This window comes from Artibeus jamaicensis, unplaced genomic scaffold, assembly GCF_021234435.1.
Source record: "Artibeus jamaicensis isolate MK-2021 breed Jamaican fruit bat unplaced genomic scaffold, CSHL_Jam_final contig_354, whole genome shotgun sequence".
NCBI lineage: Eukaryota > Metazoa > Chordata > Mammalia > Chiroptera > Phyllostomidae > Artibeus > Artibeus jamaicensis.
Genome location: NW_026521803.1, coordinates 9,822,896 through 9,846,000, shown reverse-complemented (window position 1 = coordinate 9,846,000; position 23,105 = coordinate 9,822,896). Strand labels below are relative to the sequence as shown.

Sequence of the window (23,105 nt, the reverse complement as noted above, 5' to 3'; positions counted from 1 at the left end):
ACCTCCTCCAAAGAGACCTCCCTGATCTCTGCAGCAGAAAAATTTCCGCTGTACCATGTTGCATGTTTTGTCCCTTTCACTTAGGTTATTAGTGTGAATAATAATAATAATAGCTAATATTTATTGCCTGGGTATCATGTGCCAGGCACTTTTTTACATGTTCTATGTTTCTTACCTCATTTAATCCTCACAGCACCATGAGAGAGTACTATTATATATCCTCATTTATGTTGCAGGAAGTAGACGCACAGGGAGGTTAAATCATTCAAGGTCATATACCTAGTATGTGATGCCACCTGATACACACCCAGGGCGTCGGACCCAAAGTCATAGGACACAGAGCTCTGTTGCTTTCTCTGTTACTGGGCTGGTGAGGCAGAATCAGTGTCTTATTCCATCTAATCTGGGGGCTTGCACACAACAGGGGGAAATTTAAGTATAGTGTATTTACCGGAGTCTCCCCCATCAAGTAGGAGATACCGTGAAAGGCCCACTCAGAGACGCCTGACAGTCTCCTGGCAGCTTTCTCTACCCAAATGTCCTGCAGGCGCCTGCCACTAAATATGCCACAAAACTCCCCTCCTTCTCTTTCCCTCCAAATACTTGTTCTGTCCTCTTTCCACAGTGGCATCTCCATCCATCCAGCATCCACACCAGACTAGATGCCTCGGAATTGTATTAACTCCTGCCTCTCCCTTGCCACCCACATTCAATTACTCTGTCATGTATATTTCATCTTTTAAATAGCTTTGAATCCATTTCCGTCTCTCTGTCTCCATTACCACTGTACTAATTTAGTCTCTCAGTAATTTTCAGCCTCAGAGTAAAAAAAAAAATGAATGTATGACTTCATTCCTGATGGGGCAGGTCTAAAGATATTCTTTCCATAACTGTGAAATGATAATCCTTTGGGATTCATGAAGTATATTCCTTCTTAATAGCATAAAACATTTCTTATTATGTACTATCTATTAAACTCCCCCAAATCATTGTACAGCAGGGAAATATTGGCAGAGAAGCAGTGAGTGGCTGACACTGAGTGAAAAGCGTGCGGAACAGAAGCAGACAGCTTTTGAGAGCACGCGGGCTCTGGAGTCAGGTTGCCTGGGTTTGAATTCCAACTCCACCCTCCATCTGCGGGAGCTCGGGCACATTGCTTGCCCTTCTAAACCACAACATCCTTTTCTGTGAGAAGGGCTGGTAAGAGTAGTTTCTGGGGCTGGTAAGAGTACTTTTCTCACAAGGTTACTTGCGGATTTAGTGAGAAAATCCTCTTAAAGAGCTTAGGGCAATGCCTGGCACTTCAGAGGTGCTCTGTGTTTTTTATTAATCATGTTAATTGTAACCTCAGACATGGGAAGTTCACACCATCAACCTCAGGCAGAACAAGGAACTCTTTAAGTCCTAACCCTGTGTTCAATTCCTCATGAAGCATCTGCTGCTCCAAACAAGGAATTCTGTTTCCTTTCAGCCCCTTTTTAGCACTGCACAGTAGCATCACCTAGGGGAACTTGACTAACTTCTGCCATCTGGACCACTTCGAGGGCATCTGACTTAACTGGGTGGGATGCCACCTGAGCACTGGGATTTTACAAGCTCTTCGCATGTTCTAGCGTGCAGTCAAGGTCAAGCCACATGGGTCTCAGCAAGGCCTGCGTGCATTGTGCATCTGTCACAGAGGTGGGGCAGAGAGGTGTCTGTGGGCAGCAGGAAGGGGCATGGGCCCTGGATTCTAGAGACAATTACTGCACCTACTGCAAGTGTCAAAAGAGCAAGACATCAGCTATAGAAATTTGGGAACAGAAGTCAAGGCTCAGTCCGTTCTGCAAAAATTGCCAAATTTTCACTGATACAAGATAAAAGGTAAAAAGAAAACCGCCTTGACATTTTGGCATAATCTAACTGTGGGTAACCCATCGATCCCACTTCCTGAAGGCACTGAGTGCCTTAGGGTCAGATGACCCATACCCCGTCTGCCCCTCCCCCCACCGTGAGACCATGAGAAGCAAAACCCAGGGGAAGGTTTAGCACTTACCTTGTTGATGTTGAAAGTCTTGGCTCTGTTAAACCTTGTAGAACCTTTAAGCAACATTAGAAAAGGTGGTTTGTTTAGGCTGCAGCCTCCCAGGGACACATCTTTCTGGATGGATTTAGTGGTCAAATCTAGGACTCCAGGACGCTGTGATAACCTGGAATGAGGGCAGAAAGAAAAGCCACTGCCAAACTTGGACACACCAAGGAAGACATGCTGGCAGGAGAGACTGTGCCCATGACACACATTCTTACTGCCAGGGTTTCTGGGTGGTCTTTCCTTCGACTGCCCCTTGTACCTGGGGGCACCACTGACTCTTCCCAAAGGATGAGGATGCGCTCTGCCCACCTGTGTGAGCCCTAAAACACCCAGCACTGCGCCTTGCCAGCAGCAGGGCTTGAAGAACTTCTCTTTTTCTTTTTCCTCTGCTTTTCTTTATGAAAGGTCAGGGTTGTGGCAAAGCCAGAATACTGCAGTTCCTTCTTTGGAACTGGTGTCGTGTAGAAATATGACAACAAAATATGCAAAGAAGCAAAATGTGGGCACTACAGCAATGATTTTCAACCTTTTTTCATCTTACAGCACATATACACTAGTCACTAAAATTCTGCAGCACACCAAAAAATGTCCAACCAAAAACAGGTATCATTTTAATTCATTCACACTAAATGGCTATTGTTGTGTTGGCTATTGTCATTCTTTGGTTTGTTTGTTTGACAGTCTAAGGGAAAAGAGGTCAGTGGCCCTGACTAAGTAGTCAGGTCTTGCATGCTTTACGAATTCTTGCGGCACACCACTGTGCCACCCAGGTTGAAAGTTGCTGGTCTAGAATGATGGTGAACACAAGGAAATCTCAGAACTGAGTTCAGGAAAGGGTTTTCCTTGCTGCATTTGAATGAGAACTACAGATAAGTCTGCTTTGTCTCATGATTGTTGTCTGGGCCTTGAGGGACAATAGAAGCTCCCGAGCTTCCAACTCGACCAGTTCTGGGCTCTCCCTTTGTCCTGGGGAGGGTTTTGCCTCTTATCTTAAAATAATCATTTTGTATCACAAGGACGGAACATTAAAACATATGCATGCGAGCCTCCGGCTCTAGTCTCTCTGGAATGTCAAGGCTGTGGCGGTTGGTCTCCTAGCATTGCACTAGTCCACGTAATTCCTGGCCTGAGAACTCGGAGACCGATTAAATCTAACCATGCAATCTTGATTAAAACAAAGTAACATTTCTGTGTGAATATTTTTCTGAAACATAATCTGAAACTAATGTTATTTAGACCTTTTCCAAGGTTACGTGCCAAAGCTGCTCCTACAAAGGAAGGCTGGGCCCACGTGTTCTTTTTTTTCTTTTCTTTTTTGTTGTCGTTGGTTTGTTTTTAATGTGTGTGGTATGCCAGAAAAGTTGTTCTTTGGACGTGTGTGGTATCCGACCCCATAACAACCAATGACGCCATCTGCATCGGCAGGCCATTCTTATCCCACGGAGAAAAAGGCTCGCACCTCAGAAAAAAGACGTTGCTGATACAGCCCTCAAAATTAGTCCCGCCCAGACGCAGAGATTGCTGGGAACTTGAAGAGCCTTGTAACCTTTGGCTACTTTTCAGGAGCTGATCATCAATGAGCAGCCGGAGTCTGAAAGAGGAGGAAAGAAAACAAGGGTGAGAAGTGCTGAGGAAAGAAAAAGGTTGTCTCCTGTGGTCAACTTACTGTCTTCAGCGCAGACTCAGTGTCTTTTACATACAATAACTCAGTAAACTGGGCTTATTTTTAGAGAGCATTTACAATGTTTTTGTGTACTTCTTTTTGCACACATGTTTATTAAAGTGTCCTACACATTCAGAAAGTACATACCTTGAAAGCATATAGCTCAGGGAGTTTTGCAATGTGAATATAGCGACGTCACCAGTGCCCAGATGGAGAACTAACCAGCGCCCTGGGGACCGTGCTGTCACAGGCAGCTGTGGGGCCTTCACTCTCATTATGTCCCTTTAATTCTCGCATTTGGAATACATCGCAATGTATTTATCCATCCAATGTTGATTAATGTTTAGTGAGGAAACTGATATAGAACCAGGAAGAAGGCCCAGACTTACTAGTAAAATAGTGCCGGTCTTAAGGACAAATAGTTCACAAGAAAAGATACTAGAAGATACCATTAAACTAAATAAAGTAAAATTCTTAGAGCTCTGGCAGACTGCCATTCTACTCACCCAGAGCTGTCACTTATAACAGACACAAAATGCAGTAAACCATCCATGTAGGTCTGCGCTGATTTTAAAATTGGGCTGCTGCTATCCCTGGTGCTGAGTTCAATGTGACCGTCCTCCAGGGTGACGTGGAAGCTGTTTGTCTGAAATCATTATAGGAAATACCCATCAATGCAAATAATTTGCATTTAAGGATTGTGAATGTATCGATACTAAATTTACAATTAAAACTGCGTATAAAACAGTTAGGGTGTTTTGACCCAAATATTTTGACTTTGGTACTTTAATCTAAAGATTATTTTTAAATATTTTAACTCCATGCTCATGAATATAAAAATCTTACGCAAATGATTTCAACACTGGTGAATTTGTCAAAAAGCATTTGATGGACCTACATTCACAAAGCAATTTAATTTCTCCATTAATTATACAAAACAGTTAAACCATTTCTAAATTTTTCTATTTTCACTTTTTTTGCTAAAGTTATTTTCATTAGATCAATTCTTTCCTGAATAAACTTTAGAATAAAGACTTGACCTATCATTTTTTTCATATGTGATTATAGCAATGATGTCTTATGTTCAGGCATTATGAATTTTTAATTTTTTGGTCATAATTTCTAGGAAGCTTAATTTTCCCATGTCAACTCTGCAGATCTAAATTCTTGTAAGATAATTTGATTCTTTCTGTCAATTCCTAATTTACAAAAACTCATGGGTAGTGCTAGCAATTGTCATTTTAATTTTGTTGCTGTTTCCTCTATCGAGTACAATTTTTGCAGTTTTGGGCAAGATGTAATTCTTCAGTGAGGTTTTAATCTAAAACAGTTTTTACAGTTGTGGCTGTAGCCATATCAGTTTCATTTCATGTTGATTTTTTTTCAGTTGGCAATATGCATCATGAATTAGGTAAAAGAATGCTGACTGATATATGTTTCTTAGTTAATCCATTGCAAAGCTGAGGGCCATGTTCCCAGGATATTTCTTGGATTCCTGCATAGCCCAGGATTCAGCTCATCTTTTACAAAGTCATTAAATCTTCCATCTGCTTATGATCACTTTGCATGTTATGTACCAAGCGTCCCTACCCTTGGCAGAAGAAACAAGTGTTCCATGTCAAGAGAGTAGATCAAAACATCCTGTGTTGATGGAAAGCCACTCTCACAATCTGCATGTTGACATGTACCTTCTCAGCACTGGTTTTTGAGAAAAGCTCTCTAAAGGTGGATGAGCAAAGATGTCGAGAGAGAAAAAGCTTTGCTTTTCTTATCATATATATGTGTGTGTTTGTATGAGTATATGTGTATTAAATCCTCACCTAAGTACATGTTTATTGATTGGAGAGAGACAGACAGGCAGACATAGATGTGGGAAAGAAACATTGATCAGTTGCCTCCCACAGGCCTCCTGACCTGGGATCAAACCTGCAGCCTAGGTGTGTACCCTGCCAAGAGATGGAACCCGCAACTTTTTGGTGTACGGGTCAACGCTCCAACCAACTGAACTACCTGGCCAGGGCAGGCAAAGCTTTCTGATATGACGTATCCACAGAGTCAGCCACCACCCCGCCTTTCCACAAATACTGGATGTCTGTTGTGCTGGACGTTCAGAAGAAACAAATCGAGAATGTCAGTGTGCTCTTCCTACTTCTCTTTTGAAATCCCACTTGTTCCATAAGGGGATTTCTAAGTATCAGTTGACTTCTATGCCTACGTAACTGTACAAGCTAAATCCTCTTAGGGTGTAGAGGGCACCTCTTTGCTGAAGGGATTTTCTGGGGCTCTGTTGTACATGAGCAAAGGACAAGGGACATTCCTTTCTCCCATTTCTCAGATGTAAACATTGTCCAACCAGCTGCTGCAAAAAATGAGAGCTATCTTTTGTGCTATCAAAAGAGAATAATGGGGGATACATTCTGATTTTCTCATTAGATCTAAAACTTTAAGCTACATTATTATTTATAACAGTTATAATTTACTTTGACTCAAAAAATAAACCTAAAAAGAATGAAAATAAGCCATTGAATACACACAAATTCAATCCTGTGAACTATAATGTACTTTCTAAGCCTGATTTCCTTTAGGACCTAACCTGGGATGTGTATTTCAAGTTCCAATTTATGTTAAAAATCTCTCTATTGTACAGGTGGCAAACACAAGGCCCACGGGCCGAATCTGGCCCCCCACCTTGTTTTATCCGGCCTGGCACCTTGTTTCTACCCAGTGGCAATGCTGAGCTCTCACTTAACTGTTAAGGAGTAGTTACTTTTACACAGTCCTAACGTTACATTCAGCCCTTTGAAGGCAACCCCAAGGAAGATGCGGCCCTGGGTGAAAATGAGTTTGACACCCCTGCTCCATTGTTTCCGACATCGAACTTTGAGTCAAGTTTGAATCTTGCTCGATATTCACGCCATGTTTCATACCCCGGCCAGATGACTTAGTAACAGGCCGCTGGGCTGAAAGGTCTGAAACCCGAAGGAGGCCTGGAACTGGCTGGGCAATGGAGAGTCCATGTTGGTGAAACCCAGTTGTCCTCCCCTGGAGAATGAGACAGACCGCACGAGCTGAAATGCAAACACAGTAAATTACTAGCCTTGCAATCATTTCATGGCTGAAATTCTAACCTTATCCTATGTCTTCTCATAACAACTGATCAATGTGGTTTATGACGTCTCCTGAAGAAATTGATTTTGCTTTTCTGAATGACAATTATCAATCATCTGTAGGTTTTTACGTGTGTAGTTGGTATTCCTTCTTTCTTACAAATTTCATATGCAAACCTAAAGAGGTTTTGCAAGTGCGTGGGGAGTGCAGATGAGCCAGTTCTCAGTAACGCTGCTATGCTACCAGAGAAGAGTCCGAAGTCAATGTATTAACGAATACCAAAAACAGGTTGGTCGGGGAGCGCTCCCTGGTGAGGCTCTGAACTCTTCACTTACCTCCCAGTCTTCTGAGCACTTCTTCGTCACTCCCACAGTATCATTCAACCTCACCACACCACTGGTTTTCTTCAGGTTTTTCATGCAGCCTCGGAAAGCGGGTGTAGAAATGTTGAACCTGATTTGGGGCACACGAGAAGGGAAGGGATGTACCGGAGCAGGCTCACCTGAGAACTGGAGCTGAAACGCCGCACTTCGCTACTTCTCACCCATGAACAAGTATGTGCTTTATTTAGGGTTACCTGTTCTCGTGGGATTTCTATAAAGTTACTTATTTTGTGATGCTGGGAAAATCTACTTCCTTTCTGTGTGATTCTGCATTCTCTGCTTTAAAAAATGAACATGAAGATACACAGTATCTCGAATTGCTCCCCATCCTACACCCGTGCCAGGAGTCGTGGCAATATATGGTGAAGAGAAAGTATATGAATACATCAATGTACTACAAATATTAATAAGTATATATTGATAACTTAATAAATAATTACTTCATCAGAGTCAGGAATGCTCTAGGAAATCTTTGCTCTTTTTTTTGGTCCACCTTTGAGTTAGCCTGTTTTCAGTTAGCCTTTTCTTCTGTCTGAGTTAAACTTAGAAGAAACAAACTATTACTTTTTGGTTCCAGACAATTATGAAAAGTGTGGCTTGCGAGTTAACCGATGCCAAGCTGGGACAGAGGAAGCACTTCCTGGCCTCGTATGCTGTCTCCACCACCTCCTCAGGGGTTACTGAGAGGATTAAACAAGCTAGTGCTCAGGAAATGCCTGCAGCCAGATCTGGATGTGGTCATGAATACTTGGGAGGTGCTTCTCAGAGGCAAGCTAGGCCTGCTCTAGAGCTGCGGGTTCTGGGGCGGGGCTGCTGGGGTGCAAGTCCTCTCTCTGCTGCCTGGCCAGGTGACCTACCTTCGTTGTGCCTCTATTTTCTCACATATGCAATGGGGTATTTAATCTGCTTCCTAAGGTTGTTAGGAGTTTGAATGAGTTAATATGAGTAACACACTCAAATGGCACTCGGTGTGGAGCAGGGACTCAAAGTGCGATGGCGGACTCAGTAAGTATTCCTACAATGCAATGATTATAAGAAGAACCATTTCTAAAGCAGCTCTTCCCATGTGGCTGCCTTGGCATCTCCTTTTTGATTTGACTTCTGGCTCTGTTTGAAGGTGAATTCACATAAAATGTTAACACACACGAACTAACTGCAGTCCAGACAAATATTTGTGTTTCTTAAACCAATGATGTACTAAGAAGAACACGAAGCTGATTTCATTATAAATCCCTAGGGCAGCTCACTGTTCTAAATGGAAGGGTGTCTGCATTCATTTTTATTCAATTCATTATAAGCAGTTTAGCTACATGCACTATGCATAAGACTAAATTTTATGAGAGGAAAAGGGAGAAATGAATCCCTACTGGAATTGCAGCATCAGCTTAACTATTGAATAAAGATGGCTTTTTCCCTCAGAAGAGGAGGAAAGTTCATACGCGTTGCTAGAGTTTGTCTATTTATACAAACGTTTAGATCCACCCCCCTCTTTCATTTGAGTGTGCTTTAGGCACATCAACATCTCCTGAGGCCCTTCCTTCCAGAAAGTGTAGGCTGAAGGAAAAAGACTGTGGCAGGAAAGAAATGGGGAGAGAAAGGGCACTAACAGACATGAGTGCCTGTTCTGTGCGCAGCAGCGCCATGCCGTCCTCACAAGGACCTTCTGAGGGAGTTACTTTCTGATCTCATATTTCCCGAGCATGTACCACGTGCCCAGCACTGTGCTCACTGCTCTGAATCCCACAGCCACCCCACTAGAGAGGCTGTTACTCTGCCCACGTTACAGGTGTAGCAGGAGGCTATGGGAGGCTGAGTAACCTGCCTGAAGTCATGCAGCGAGAGAGTCACTGGGACCCGAGTGGTCAGCAGGATGCACAAGCGAGTGTCACCCCGAAGCCCTCAAGCCTTACACATACACAGCTTGTGCAACCACAGCACTCAGCATGATCATGGCTCTTTCCAGCAGAAAATTTATCTGCATCAGAGATGAGGAGATGGGAGATTTATTTCCACTGTCCTTTGGGACGTCCTTGTTACTCTGAGTCTTTGAGGGTGTGGAGTTCCACATTTACTCCGGGATGCAGGGACCATGCACACTTGCTAGAGGAATGGGACCGTAGAAGGTATAAGCTGCGGTATTCATGGGCTGGTACTTCGGGCTGTGTGTGCATATCATGGACCGTTGGGTTCACAAAGCCTCAGCCAGGTGCCAGGCGGCTGGCGGCAGATTTCAGAGGGCAGTAAGAGCAGAATGTGATCCTAAAGCCAGGGCTGGGTACTTAGTAAAATGTCCAAGACGTCCTTGACTGATTTTACTTTTCAAATTATTGTCATTTTAATGTTTTATTATTATATTCAATAATGTTTTATTATCACACTCAATGTGTCAATCCTCAGGACAAGTTTCTTGTTGGTTTGAGACTCCCTGGCACTGTCAGAGATGGTTTTCCCTTCTCATGGGAAACAAGTGGGATTAACAGATTGCGGCTCCTGCCTAGAACCCTAAAGGCGGCATTGCAAGAGCTCAGTCCTATTCCCAGAAGACACACTACAGTGAAAGGAGAAAACAGAACACCCACAGACTCTCTTGGTCAAGCTGCTTTCTTTAGAGATAACTCTAGCTTGCTTTTCTCCACATTAGATTTAAGCACTTACTACTGCCTGTAAGAGCCTTCCATTCGTGCCAGGGGGTGGAATGAACTCCTCTGTGTCCACCCTGACCCCAGAGGCCCAAGTCGCAGGGGCTTTCAGGACTCTCTGGACCATCAAGCAGGACCAGGAAGTGATGAATATATCGCCTAGCAATTTATCTGTGGGGGACTAAAAGGCTAGGTCTTCCGACTCGCCTCTCCATCCTACATTTTCCATGTTCTTATTATTTGAATAAAAAAAAATCAAAGTATAAACTTGCCCAGAAAAAGAAAGCTGTCCCTTGTTTGGAAGACCCTCAGACAGGCCACTGCAAAAAGTGTGTATGTATATCTGATGCATTGGCACACCTATACCCATCTGTGTGCTGCTTTACTGGGCAGAGATGACAAGGGAAAGGAAGGCTGAGTGCAGACTTAACCCAAGGTCAGGCAGCTCTTGGATGGCTGAGCCCGAACCAGAACCATTTCTTTGGGTTTTCACCCAATGCCCTTTCCTGGTTGACTTTGCTTGCCTGGCCCCTACATCGCTGTCTGGGGGCCTTCTGCCCTCAGACTAGTGCAAACCATTGGCCAGTGTACTTCCTCTGAGAATTCCTCACTGCTCTGGGTGAGCCCACCAGCTCCACAACCTCCATACCCAGCTGTGCCCGAGCTGGATCCCCGCCCTCTTCTTCCTGGACTTCTCTTCAAAGGTCTAGACCTTATATCCAACCTTGTGTGTTGGGCTATGTTAGGAATCCAGTCCTACTTCCTTCTCTGCACTGCCACTTCTTGGTCAGGCCCCCCTCTTCTCTCACTGCTGTTAATACACTCATCTTCCAAGCACTCCACCTGCCTCTGCCCTTTCTCCTCTTCATCCAGTCTCTGCCTTGAACCAGAGTGAGCTACTAAGAATCCAGATTGGATCATGTCCTTTCTCTGCTGAAGTCTCCCCGACGGCTCATCATTTTGACTTTAAGGATCCTCAGTGGTCTGGCCCCTGCTTGCCCCAGCAGCCCTGTGGGGCAGCCCTGGCCTGCTCCACAGTGTCCTCCAGCTCTCTGAAGGCTCACACTTTCTCTAGTGCGTGGCTCTTCACATATGCTGACTGCCAGCGTCTTTCAGGTCTCCCAGAGGCCAACTTCCTGAGGCCCCCAACTGGATTAGATTTTTGTCCCAGGTCCCCCAGCACCCAGAGCTTCCCCTCTTGTGGCATTGGTCACATTCTATTATCTCCTTTCACCACAGCTGTGGCTCTGCCCTGGTCATCACTGTCTTCCTAGCACCTGCCACACTGCCTGATGTCACTAGAAACTCAATGAGTAATGAGCAAATAAATTATAACCTCAGATGTACACAATGGTGCTACCTTAAATTTCTCTATTGTATTACATTTAACTGAATAAAATCAAGATTATTGACCCCTCCTAACTAGCTATTCATGGTTGAATTGCTATTTAATATTGATATTAAATATTAATATCACCTTTTGGCTCTTAATTGCTTCATGTGTAAAATTTAGAGATTACATTCCATGACCTACAAGGTCTTTTCCAGTTCAAACAGTCTAAGGAGTAAAAAATTCCATTCCAAACTCTATTAAAGCGCTGAAATTTCTCACCTGCATTTCTATCTTTGGGGACGACCCTGACAACTTCGAAACATGGACTGATGCCTGCTTGCTAAGGATGGACAGGTGCTCAGAGGCATTAGGGCTATAGAAGAAAAAGTACCTTTGGGCAATGCCTTGTAATTCATGTATGGTAGTCCTTCCAACTGACCGATAGGTTAGAACAAAAGGTTAACTAGCCTCAGATCTCATTTAGGTAATTATAATCGAATGTTCTGGGATTCCCTTAGCTTAGCACTAACCCGCCCAGAGTATTTTATTTCCATGAACTACCATCAGCTCTCTTAAACCCTTTTTGGAAGATACAAGCAAAATGTAAAAGTTTTTTTTAAGTACATTCTCAAAGTGTTTTTTTTCTCATTCAGATGAAGCCTCACTTCTTTTTAAATGAACTTCATTCATTCATGCGCTCACTAATCTGAGAAACAGGTTTGCATGTGCTCTGCGTTCGACAGCATACAAAGGGGAGGTGAAGCAGGTGCGCCTCGCATTCTAGAAACACCCCCCGAGGCGGCAACGCCAGCTTCCGGTGCCCAGTACTGCTTCTCGGGCATGGGATTGCCCATGCTCTGGTACACTACCTTTTCTTCTTTTAATCCTCATCTGAAGATATGTTTTTTATTGATGAGAGAGGGAAACATTGATGTGAGAGAGAAACATGGACTCACTGCCTCCCATATGTGCCCTGACCAGGGACCAAACCTGCAATCTGTACATGTGCCCTGACTGGGAATCGAACCTGTAACCTTTTGGTGCACAGGATGATGCTGCAACCAACTGAGCCACCAGCCGGGGCATCTCTCACATGACCTTTAAGGAGCCAGGGCCACAGCCTCCGTTCTAATTGGCAACGTGGTCAACACCATCTTTATTCCTGTGGCTTCTCTCCTCCCAAGAATGTGGGGATGGCACCCTCACCAGCCCATCTAGTGTTTATAGCCTGGTTTGCTCTGTTGCCTAACACTGTTAATACTGAAAAGCCAACTTTTTGTGTTTATTATCACTGGAATTTTAAAAAGGCACTCTAATCAGTAGCGATCCTAACCGCTAAGAGAGGCAATCTGCTTCCTTCAAAAAGATACGTAACATCTTACCTTTCCCTGATTGAAAGTGGAATTCCTCCTAGATAATATGTGTTGAAATCAAATATTTTTCCTTCAATTTTCAGGAGTCTAGAATTCACAGTTATCCACATAATTTCTTGGGCTTTTCCAATTCTGATCTGAATCTGAAATACATGAGAGGTGAGTCAGCGAGCAATGGGAAATGAAGGAATCCTGTTCACAGTGCTTCAGAGTGACTGTGTTCTTGTCTTCCTTCAGATTTATTTATATACATGACATAGTGCTTCTGCATTATAAAAATATAATATTAAAACACTGGCAGTAAGATTGATATTAATACTTGAAACATATTCATATTTAAACATTTAAAACATTAATAGAAAATTTGCATTTGAAATAGTGTTTTATATATGCCATATACATGTTAACATATTTCATGCCCAAATGTTCACATTTTTAAAGTACATGTCCCTCAGTTAATAATTGCAAGTTCATCTGATAATAGAAAAGTGTTTTGGGCACCGGCTTAATTTGAAAGGACTAAGGATATTCAACAATTTAACTAAACAGACTCAGAAAATATACCAAATGATCATGCCCATCGTTTATGATATCTCCAACTCCGTTTTCTTGTGGTGGCTCTGAATTCAGTTTGTGTTGCACCAGGAGACGACCTTCTTCTATGTTGAGAGAGATGAAGCGATCCTAGAGCATGAGAAACAATGTCGGTTATTACCAGGAGGCTCAGCAGAGGAAAAGCGGCGGCTCTCAGGTTGCAGACTGCTCTCAGCTCCAGCTGCCTCCTTAATTAAAAGGGACAAGAGTGCTGCAATATCCAACCACCGGGATGGGTACCATGGTTAAGCGTTATGAGCCTCGGCAAGCATCATATACAGTGATTGGCATGCAGGAAGGACGCAATAAATGCTAGCTCCTACGGTTTTGTTTCATAGGAATCTATAATCAGCATGTGCAAATGGAAACCAAGAAGATACAGATCATTAATATCACGGGAAAACATGACCATTACTTCTTGGGAAAACATATGGTCTTACTCCAACCCCAGGCATTTTCCACCATCTGTTTTTTGACTTATTATTATGTCTCCATCTCATTTGTTGGCTCACTCCCCTCTGACCTTCAATTTAAGTGTTGGGGGTTTTGGGGGGATCCCACACAGGACCTCTTCCCTTCCACCACTGTCTCTGTCTCACAGTCACAGACACTCCTGTGGCCCCAATTCAGGTGAGCCCATGAAGCCCAGATGTTTTTCCCTAGCCTAGCTCTGCCTTTGCAGCACCAGGTCTTATATCTGATTACCTTACTGTTATTGCTGGCATGACTCACAGATCCTCAAATTCAGAAATACACCAACACAACTTATGATCTACGTCCCTTTTACCTGCTGTCTCTCTGCCCTTCACACTGCTCTCTCTCCTTTCTCTCACTACTAATAATCACTTTCTGAGCTGGCCACAAACCCACTAGAAGTCACTCTTGGTTCTTCCTTCTCTCTCTTCCATCCAATCAAATCTTGTCAGTTCCACCATTTCTTAGCTTCCTCTCCATTTCATGCCACCTAGTCTCAGCCACAGACCTTCAGGGGGATTGCACAGCAATAATGCACTGCCCCCCCCCATGTTCACTCTGTGCCCTTTCCAATCCATTTTCTACTCTGCCGCCAGAGCGGTCTTATCAAAATACCTGTGTGAGCACATTACTCTTTTTTGCTCTCAGGATAAACCCCTAACTCCCCATCAGATGCTCTGAGGCCATGACCACCCCTTCAGTTCCATATCTCTGTGGTCCCTCTGGCTCTTTGTGTCCCAACCACAAGGGACATCATTCCATCCCCGATGCTCCCTGTCCTTCCCATGCCTGAGTTTCCTTCTTGCCCCTCCCCCACATGGATGGCCCTCCCCTTCTGCTGTCTCCAATTTACATACTGTCGCATACTTGTCCTCCAGCTCTCAGATAAAGCATCCTTTGTTCAAGAAGTCTTTTCTGTTACACATCCTCATTTCACCTCAAACTTCCCCTCTAAATGGCTCACCACTATTATGATGATGTTAGTTAACCAATTAACGAGCACAAAGTTGGTTAATATTTGTCTTCCCATCTAGCACACAAGGTCCTGGGGGGTGGGAATCACATGTGTCTTGGTTGTTTTGTATCCTCATCATGGTGTAAGACACATACTTGAACCACCATCTCCCGTAGAGCTTGAAGGTTTGCTTTTATACCATTCCCTGTTGATAAGAATACTTCTCTTTGAAGTCTACTGCCAGAGTCCTCATCTAAAAGAAAAATCAGTCCTTAGCCAGATCCTAAACTTGCCCTTGGAAGCCAGTTAGGGTTCATCAGACTCATAAATAACAGAATAACATGAACTCATGAGAGTAATCAGCCAGCCTACATAACAGGTACATTCCGGATCATTCTCTCTTATTTGGTTGCCAACAACATTTTGTAAGTTTTCTTCTCATCTGAGTAGTATTTCTGGTTCTTAGTCTCAAATAACTTAAAACGCAGTACAAAGAAGACCTCATTTTGGAAAACAACTGCCTTGTCCTGAAGATGTTGTGTGACTTCTCAGCTCCGCATTCTTCAGGCAGGTCAGGACCTCCCCAAACCATCAGAAATGGTTTAGCCTTTGAATCTCCTGGAAGGTCCAGACCAACCCCAGAAAGAAGTGTTGGTCCAGACTTATGCCCCCACCTTTGAGGTAGAAGGGTCTGGTAAAATCCCAAGTGCCTCGTGAATTCCACGTTCTTAAATGGGAGATTCTCATTTCTCCAGAAATGCCACCCAATGAAGCACCTATAGAAGAGGTATTTATAGGAGCAGACAACACCCAGCCCATCTACCAGCAGATGGCACTAATGATCATTAGAGAGCATAACTTTGGACTTTTCTAAAGTAGGAGATTAAAGAATGGCCTCTAAGAATCTCAGCTGCTTGATAATAAAGAAGCTTTCATGTCTTGGATAGTCAAGGGTCAGGCTGATAAAGACAATCCCACATAGCCCGAGAAGAGTCGGATGAAGGTGCAAACAGCCGAAGGACAAACAGTCTAGCTCTCAGAGTCCCAGAAAGTCTTTGCGTGTTTTTATGCAGAATAAGTACATTATTAGGCAAGTAGTATTTTTCAAAGAGTGAGGTTGATTTGAGAATTGAATAGGAAAGAGGGTAATTTCTCCTGCATTTCGGTGGCATGTTTTTGAATTCCTTATTACTTACCTTATAAAGACACACATTCCTACAGCCAAAGAAGGTAGAATTGGGTCAAGGGAAAGGATGTGGGTAACATTTGCACAATGTCTTCCAGATCTAGTTGGTTGTTTATAATAACCCAGTTACCCCCAAATTGATCAGTTGAATGGACATATTTGCTAATATTTAGATGTTTGTTGTAGATTACCTGGTTTTCTGCAAAGAACAGCAAACCTCTATCCACAGTGGTCTGAATCGTCTGTGCAAAGGATGGGAAGGGGGCATGCGGTAGAGTTGGAACTCGAGCGTAACCTGTACCTTCGAAATAATTTCTGTCTGATTCTTCCTTTCTCCTGTCAACATCAATCACTGTAAGTTAGAACACAGCAACAAAGGACTACCACACATTGCGTTTATTAATACACGTTGCTGCTATCTGAAACATGGAGCAAAGCACATGCAATCTACTTGTCATTTCTTAAGGAGAAAACATGTCTAAATGGTTAAAACAGCCCGCTCTTTCTCCTGAATGTGCTCCTATGCTCTTATGATACTTAAACCCTGGTTCAATAACAATATTTGAGTCCCTTTTGGAAATACCTACTTAGGAAGATGTAACCGAGCATCTGAAGAACTTAATATGTAAAAAAAAATTGTGAGCTTGAAATATAATAATTATATTCTGAGTAATAAGTACACAGTCTGTTTCATATTAGAATATTCTAAATCTTTTAACTACAGGGAAATTGAGGAGCTGAAGTCAGCAATTTTCATTAGATCCAGGTGTCAGAGTACCCCAAAATTCATGGTGTACTTTGTGGACTACTGTTTTTTTTAAAAAATGTACAGTAAATATATACTTTTGTACCATCCTACACTGAGCATTTTGTGGTAGGGGGCACCAACAATTTAAGAATGATTAGCTTTTTCTTTAAATTGAGAAGACTCTATCAATCTAACATACAAATTAAGAAAAGGTTACCATTATTAGAAGGCTGGACTAACACTGGTGCAGGTAAGCACAATTTAAGAACTACTAGCTCAAATCAAACAGTTACATTGATAGCATGTCAATGGCCATCCTTTATTATGTATTATACCTGCAAGTTATAAAAATCACTTTACAGAGACACAGTTTCTAGGCTTTATTTACCTTCTACAAGGCTCCACTTCAGTTGTATTGAGATTGAAAGTTTTTCTGAAGTTGTACAAGCTCAGAACATTTTCATTGAGGTCATCTAATTCAATACAACCTCTGTACAGAGGGAATCTAATTCTTGCAGGAGGCTGAAAAAAAAAAGAAATGAAAAATCTACTAAATGAACAAAGGATAATGATCAGGTTGACCAAGAAATAGTATGAATAGTATGAATCTTTTAACCATAAAGATGGTTAAAAGCAGTAAATGGTTAAGAATGTGGACGCTGGAACCAAATGCCCTGGCTTTACTATTTGTTAGCTGTAAGATCTTGGGCAAGTTATTCAACCTCTTTGTCTCAGTTTCCTCATCTGTGAACTGGGGATAATAATTAATGATGCTTTTTAAATTAATGCACTTAGCATATATCACTGAGCAAGGTAGCACTCAAGGGTTAGCTATTATCTCTAAATAAGTTTTAAAAATATATAGTCAGACTTCCAGTCAAGATGGCAGCGAGGCAGGCACAGCCCACCTCTTTGCACAATCACACCAAAATTACAACTAAAATATAAAACAACCATCACTAAGAACCATTGGAAGTCAAGTTAAATGAAAGTCTGACAACTACAGATTATAGAACCACATCTATCCAGAGTGGTAGAAGGACACAGACAGAGCATGGGCTGGTCCCACATCCATGTGTGGTGGATAAAAATTTGGGAGGAATATCTTGGAATAGAGGAGTCCTAGCCCCCCACCAGGCCTCCTGGCCCAGGGTTCCAGTGCCAAGAAGATAAGTCCCCAAAACTTCTGGTTACAAAAAAAAGTGGGGATTGAGTCCGTGGAAGAACTGCTGGAGCCCCGAGCAGCTCCTTTTAAAGAACCCACACATGGACTCACCTACTCAGACTCCATTCCTCTGAGCTCCAGCACCAGGGTAGCAGCTTGAAAGGCACAAGTGGCATACTGGGAGAAACTGAAGTGTCTGCATGAAAGCCAGCAAAAGCCATTGTCTCTTTTCTGAACCCTCCCCCCAACAGATTCAGCAAGCTGATACCATATCTGGGACTCCATCAATCTGGCTAACACCGTTTGACTCACACTGGAGATCCTCAGAGACTCTGCCCCACCCAATTTATAGGTCCAGCCAAGCAGCTTTTTCATATGAATGGTTGATCTTGGCTCATGCTTCATAACTTCCTAAATCCTATTAAACAAGCAAAGCTGACCTCAGTGAGCCCCAGGCCTGACACTAGCAGCAGCCAGCCTAGATTAAAAGCTTCATTTTGCCTGAAAATCTCCAAGCCCAACAGCCATTCTGATTGCTTTATAGCTCAGGCAGGGTGACCTTGGAAAACACATGTGGGGGCTGACCTTGGCCTGTACCTCCCAGGAAACCCCAGGGCCAGCACATCCAATGGACAGCTACAGACCATATAGGAGAATCACCAACATGTCCCTGTATAGCTGATCCTCTATGGAAGGTGGAGGTTGGTGGTAAGTGGTCACAGCCAATACGTGCAGCTGACTGGCCTGGGTAAATCCCTCCCATGATCTGCAAACAGCAACAAGGCTCAACTACAAGAGGAGGGAGTTCTCAGTCCACATGAAGGGCACATCTCAAGTACCCAGCTTGGGTGAAATGGAAGGCTGTGCCACTTAGCCCTACAGGACACCTACTACATTAGGCCACACTAGCAAGACATGGAGTCAAAGCAGCTCTATCTGATACATAGAAACAAACACAGGGAGGCTGCCAAAATGAGGAGACAAAGTAACATGGCCCAAATGAAAGAACAGATCAAAACTCAAGAAAAAGAGCTAAACAAAATGGAGACGAGAAATCTGTCAGATGCAGAGTTCAAAACACTGTTTATAAGGATGCTCAAAGAACTTAGTGAGGACCCAACAGCATAAAAAAAATCCAGTCAGAAATAAAGGCTACACTAATTGAAATAAAGAACAATTTACAGGGAAACAACACTATAGTTGGTGAAACTGAGAATCAAATCAATAATATGGAACATAAGGAAGCAAAAAACAAAACAAAAACAAAAAACACCCAACCAATCAGAACAACAACAAGAAAAAAGAATCCAAAAAAAAATGAGGATATTATAAGCAGCTTCTGGGACAACCTCAAGAAGTCCAACATTCTCATCATAGGGGTGCCAGAGGAGAAGGGAAAGAGCAAGAAATTGAAAACCTATTTGAAAAAATAATGAAAGAAAACTTCCCTAATTTGGTAAAGAAAATAGATGTGCAATAGATGTAGCAAAGGTTAAAGATAAAGACAGAATCTTAAAAGCAGCAAGAGAAATGAAGTTAGTTACCTACAGGGGAGTTCCCATAAGACTGTCAGATGATTTTTCAAAAGAAACTTTGAAGGCTAAAAGGGACTGACAAGAAATATTCAAAGTCATGGAAAGCAGGGACCTATAGACAAGATTACTCTACCCAGCAAAAATATCATTTAGAATTGAAGGGCAGATAAAGAGCTTCCAGACACAAAAAAACTAAAGGAGTTCATCATCACCAAACCATTATGATGTGAAATGTTAAAGGGACTTAAGAAAAAGGAGATTAAAACTATGAACAATAAAATGGCAAAAAATACAAATCTATCAACAATTGAATCTAAAAAACAAACTAAGCAAACAAGAAGAACAGAGACAGAATCATGGATACAGAGAGCATTTTGATGGTTGCTAGATGGGAGGGGGATGTGGGGGAATGGGTGAAGAGGTGAGGGAATTAAGAAGTACAAATAGGTAGTTACAGAATAGCCATGGGGGTGTAAAGTACGGTACAGGAAATGGAGTAGCTTAAGAACTTATACACATGAACCATGGACATGAACAATGAAGGAGGGACTTGCCTGAGAGAGTAGGGGGTAGAAGAGCAAAGGGGGAGATAGTGGAGGAGGTGGAGTAAAGGGGGAAATTAGAACAACTATAATAGCCTAGTCAATAAAATACAATTTAAAATATATAAAATTATATGTAAAAGTGAAAAAGAAAGAATATACAGTCAAATCCATCTTTTATATGTGATAAGTAGACAAAAGAGGTCATCACACCATGTTAAAATTTAGATACTTTCACTCAGTGAGATAACATTTGCACTTACTGTAAAGTCAGGTGGGTAACCTCCAACATAAAATACAACATTGTCAGGATCCAAATTGAGGAGTGTGTTGCTACTTCCACTTTCCATGTCATGGAATCGAGGTATATCTGGTTTATTGGACGTGGCTCGTTTGGTGTAATTAAGTGTTGCAAACTGATAAATTCTGTTTAAAAACAGATAATAAAGTTATATAAAAATATATGAAAAATGAAAAATCAAAGCCAACAAATAGGGTCCAACAACATGTCCAGTTGAAGTTTGGTGAGTGTAAGTCAGATTGACAAAGAGCGATAGTCTATCAGGCTTGTACCTCTGAAATTTCACCCGGTCCATAACCGCCTCCTGAGTTTCACTCTTGGTCAAGATCTGGTCCACCTGCAGTTCAGCCTCGCGTTCTCCCAGGTTGTAGACACACTTGAGCTGGCCATCTTCGACTGCCATGCCGATGTAGTTCCTAGAGGCCTGCGGGCATAAAGTCTGCCTCAGAACACTGACACACACATTCTCTCAACTTCCCATTTGAAGGGAGTGCACTTCAAATAACTAATGGGTTTTACACAATAAGCCTTGGGCAGGGAGGGTAAACGAAGTGTATTCTTGTATAAAATAATACAGACAGAACTCTTAACATTAAATGAAGTCTGAGATATCATTGCTCATGGTGTAGTGCACTCATTTACTCTACAAATGTTTGCCAAGTGCCTCCCACAAAGATGAACCAGATATGGACTCGGGCCTCCATTAGGTTTTAGTCTGGTAAGAGAGGTAAGCCGTTTCCGCTTTCCCTGTGCCATTCAGCATTCCCTGAACACAGAGCATGTGCCTCTGTTATAACGCCTACCACCCTGTCTCACCACAGCTCCAGACGTATCTTTCTCCTGTTACAATACAAGCACTTTAAGGTAGACACAAAATTTTTTAAATTATAGTAAAATATATCATTTTAACTAGTTTTAAGTGTACACTAAGTACACTCAAGAAACAGATTTTTGAGTATTATAAATACAGGGTGTGGTGCCTACTAGGTATATGGTATAAATTTGTTGAAGGAATAACTAATGTGCATTTCATCATAGTATGAAGCAAAAGGTCATACCATAAGAAAGCTACAAATAAAGCACCAACACTTTGAAGCAGAAGGAATGATTAATAATTGCATTGATTGTAGGAATCTTTAAATATGGCACCCACTACTGATGGCCAACCATTTCTTAATTGATGAAATTTTCAAGAAGTGTGTTTCAGATATTTCTTCTCCAAAAATTGTGTCCTGACCCACTTTGTGATTAGCTTTTCCTCAAACAATTAGGATGAAGACATGTATTTTGAATGGAGGGATTAAATGCTAAAACGTACTCTTTCAAAATGCCTGTAAGAGTAGTGGTTTATAGAATTTAGAATTATCGAGATAGAGCAACTGGAGTTCTGATTAATTATAGGTAGGAGGGGCTTCCTCTGCTCTGGTCCTCATCCACCTCACAGACTTGAGAAAGGGCTGGGGCTGCACATTCCAAGCAAGAGAAAAGGGTCACAGTTCTGTGAGGAAGAACTGTCAGTTCCCAGGAACCCTGATACAGCTGCCCCGCATTTGGGGAGAGAGGCCGATCTGTAACTCCAGGTGCATGTGTGCTCATCATGGGTGCCCGGCCCATCTGGTGAGGGCTCTAGACCTGCCAGCAGATAACAATCTGTGATTGATGGAAGTCTCCCTGTGGCTCCATCACAGGTGGTGATGTTTACTGACATATGGGTGGGATTGTCTCCTGCTATGCCAATGGCAGTGACACAGTGGTCTCATGCATCTCAAAAACTATATTCTGTTTTAAAACAAGAGAAATGTCCAAGCAATACTTACATCTTTATTTCCAAGGTACATCACAAACATATTTTCAGTCCTTCTATTTTCTCCTGACTCGGGTCTTTGGAGAAACAAAGACAGAGATGTGTAGCCTTTCAAATCTTCCAAGTCATTGGGCAGCCGGACTTCGACACCAGATTTACCATTGAATCTCATGGGGACAGCGACCTGTGAGTGACAAGAGCTATGGTGTTAACCATTCTACCTCAGGAAAGTGGGTGTGTTCACAGTGGTAGCTTGTGACTTTGCAGCTACTCCTTATAAGTGCATATCAGCCTTTCCCAAGCTGTCACGACCAGAAACAAAGGAGTGTGGGTGTCTCCCGGACCTGGACTGAAAACTCATGAAATTGTTTCAGGAGCTGGTAATCAAGCATTCATGTCCTTCACATTTATCAGCCAGGGGTCTTTGAGAAGTTATTTAATTCTCTGTGCCAGAAATATGATCATTATTATACTCATAATTCCAACCCTAGAAGGTTTTTGTGCAGATGAGTTAACACATATGGAAGCACTTAGCATGAAGTCTGGCATATAGTGAATATATGTCAAGAAAAACATTTTTAATCTTCACCTGAGAATGTGTTTATTGATTCTAGGGAGAGAGGGATAGAGGAAGAGAGAGAGAAACAGCAACGTGAGAGGGAAATATTGATTAGTTGCCTCCTATACACAGTCAAACCAGGGATCAAACCCACAGCCTTTTGGTGCACAGGACAGTACTCCAACCAACTGAGACACCAGGCCAGGACAAAAAAGAATTTAAAGGAACTTGTAAAGGGACTGTTTTCTACAAACATAGTACATGTGATGGTTGCAGTTATTATAGGCATTCAGCCCTACAAATGAATGTGTCAAGGCCTTCCAAAATAGTGCTTCCTGAACCCTTTGGTGAGGACCCTTATTTTTGCCTAATCTACCCTGGACCAAGTCTTTTTAAAAGACATATTAAAAATTAAATTAATATAAAAGTAAGATAAAGAAGGCATTTATTCCTCTGCTCCCATGTTTGGCTGTCGAAGCAACTCAAAATTATTAAAGGTCTCGACACGTCCCAATTTTATACTTGTGTGTAAAGCCTGGTAACAGAAGCTCTCTGACTAGAGCTGGTTTGTGGACCAGCTTCAGTAGCTCTGCATTAAAATACAGAAAAAAATATTCTCAAACAATCTCAAGAATGACACTCCTGGAATGAGACCTATACCCACTGTACATT

The 23,105-nt window shown here is 42.4% G+C and overlaps 1 protein-coding gene across 2 annotated transcripts in view; it reads right to left on the bottom strand.

Moving 5' to 3' along the window:
* LAMA3 (laminin subunit alpha 3) overlaps window positions 1-23,105 on the bottom strand; it is a 256,015-nt gene that overhangs the window by 14,938 nt on the left and 217,972 nt on the right. For both annotated transcript variants that reach the window (XM_037134081.2, XM_037134082.2), the window contains 12 exons: window positions 21,888-22,058; window positions 20,343-20,494; window positions 20,033-20,195; window positions 16,916-17,049; window positions 15,971-16,115; window positions 13,135-13,254; window positions 12,580-12,713; window positions 7,178-7,295; window positions 6,662-6,802; window positions 4,241-4,380; window positions 3,531-3,662; window positions 2,036-2,189 (listed from right to left, as the gene is read on the bottom strand). In XM_037134081.2, the coding sequence (XP_036989976.2) occupies window positions 2,036-2,189; window positions 3,531-3,662; window positions 4,241-4,380; window positions 6,662-6,802; window positions 7,178-7,295; window positions 12,580-12,713; window positions 13,135-13,254; window positions 15,971-16,115; window positions 16,916-17,049; window positions 20,033-20,195; window positions 20,343-20,494; window positions 21,888-22,058 (1,704 nt within the window). The remainder of the gene's footprint in view (window positions 1-2,035; window positions 2,190-3,530; window positions 3,663-4,240; window positions 4,381-6,661; window positions 6,803-7,177; window positions 7,296-12,579; window positions 12,714-13,134; window positions 13,255-15,970; window positions 16,116-16,915; window positions 17,050-20,032; window positions 20,196-20,342; window positions 20,495-21,887; window positions 22,059-23,105) is intronic.